The sequence below is a fragment of the Opisthorchis viverrini genome, assembly GCF_000715545.1.
Source record: "Opisthorchis viverrini unplaced genomic scaffold opera_v5_1864, whole genome shotgun sequence".
NCBI classification, from domain to species: Eukaryota; Metazoa; Platyhelminthes; class Trematoda; order Opisthorchiida; family Opisthorchiidae; genus Opisthorchis; species Opisthorchis viverrini.
In genome coordinates, this window is record NW_008753884.1 from 1 (window position 1) to 2,008 (window position 2,008).

A 2,008-nucleotide genomic window follows, 5' to 3' on the forward strand; every position below is an offset into this window, starting at 1 on the left:
AGATTAGTTGGCAGTCAGATGCGACCAGCGTGGATGGATGCCTTAGCTCAGTGTGCGTGTACGGGTTATGTAATTGTACTGGCCACTACTCTGGAGTTCAAGCTGTAATCCCACAAACGTGTCTGTTCCACCATAAAATTACTGTTCAGTCATCTGCAGAAAATGCACAGATATGATCAAATCACAATTTTAGAATTGCAGAAATCATCTACCATCGACATTTACTGTCTATGAGCCTGACTTGTTTGAAGTAGACATCTTTGCTTCGTCGCTAGCCTCGGTTAACCTGTTTGTTCACTTTTGATGAGAGTGAATGTCTTGTTTGTTGAACATACATTTTCAGACTATTTTCTCGAACATTGTGCTGAAATTTGATCCACGTTGCCTTTGTCACCATTCTGCCGTAACGACTGTTTGGGCCTGTTGAGCAATATGCAGAGTAACATGTGCTTTTGTCATGGCATCTGTGAAACTTATCAACGATGCAAGTCCATTTGTCAAATTTATCAGTTGTTCACCCTTACGTTGAATCTCCTGGAGTCTGTTTTCTACCTTACCTGTTCTACCAACTCTTGTCTAGTAAACTTGGTAAATTGTTTCACGAGTCACCGGACGCCTTAAAGTCTATACTCTTTCTGTTTAGGAATAATGTTATTACTTACAGTATGGAAAGAATGGCTTCGCTGAGGGCGAGATGCTACTGAGTACCTGAGTACTTCCGATGTCAAGAGGCATTTTCATGTTCAGGCTAAAAGTTCCAGCATCCGTTTGCTGGCTCATATCGACACAGCAGATTCTTGCCCATATTTTATACTTGACGTGAGAATATATTTGTTGATGATCAGACCAGCCACCTAAAAAAACTTCGGTACCATAGCAGAAAGCCACCGTCCCGCTCACGGACGATTCCAGAATCATGACAACCCTCATATGTTGACGCAATTTAGGCCTGCATTTGGGTCTGAGGTTGAGTCTCGTTCACTTGGCTTTCCAAAGACAACCTCTTTGTTCACATCTTTGGCTTCCCTATCACTTATTTCAACCGTCATGAACTTAAGAGCTGCTCCTCTCGTTTGCGAAACCTCTGAATGAGCCATATCCCCGAGAATTACTCTGAGCAACGGAACCATTTTAAGCTGGAGTTTCTTCCTAAAGTCAGAAACGAAGCAAGACACACATGGTACCTGTGTATTTACAGAAGAGTGGTCCGTTGCAGGAGGTGAAAATTTTTTCACCTACGGTTTGTGATACTTTGCCGAAGCAGCAATGGCTGAAAAATCTGCCCGTCCATGTTGTTTTTGTGAAATCGTTTTTGATCTGTAACTTCGGAAACTGGGAACTTACCTTGCCCAATTATACTCAACCCTGAAAATAATGCCAATCTTTTTTCATTATTCCTTAACATCCCGAGAAGTGGCACGAGTCAAATGCATATAAAATTTATCATGCGCGCGAACCGGAAGATGACTCTAACATTTGAAACATACCATTCTTTTCAGTCTAGTAACAACAGGCCAGCTCGGCGTTTTGAATAGACATGATTTTCAAATGGTTGTGCGGATTCCAGGTTGAGCCATCAAGTTACATGTTTTCTAGCATAACTGCAAATAAGCGCTGAAAATTTGTTCCTCGTCGAATCGAACTCGTTATCTTTGAGGGACGCCATTTGAGGACAAAAACAGTATCTGGTAGAAAGTAGCCCAAGTGATGTTCCGCTGAGGTAAAAGCCTACGCAGTCTTCGAAACCAGATGATTTGATACGTTACATAAGTCGCAATGAAATGGTCGGCTGCAAAGACACTTATTCAGGCTAGCTGAAAGCGTAGAACAGCAATGCAACGAAGAAATACTTGGATCTGTTTTGTTCTTGGTTTGATGCAGCGCACATTCTTGACAGCACTGGTCACGTCTAGTGCTTTTGTTAGCTTGAACATGATAGTTCTTACGACCTCAACAGCCCGCATTCTAAGACTGTTCATTTGCAGTAGTTGCCGTACCCTGGAAGCCC

The 2,008-nt window shown here is 42.4% G+C and overlaps 1 protein-coding gene across 1 annotated transcript; it reads right to left on the reverse strand.

Annotated features, from left to right (window-relative positions):
• Positions 1–926: 926 nt before the first annotated feature.
• Positions 927–1,130, reverse strand: T265_12198 (hypothetical protein; the record flags this gene model as incomplete). The annotated part of the gene is made up of 1 exon (XM_009179324.1): positions 927–1,130. The coding sequence occupies one exon, from the start codon at positions 1,128–1,130 to the stop codon at positions 927–929; it is 204 nt and encodes a 67-aa protein (XP_009177588.1).
• Between the last annotated feature and the right edge of the window lie 878 nt (positions 1,131–2,008).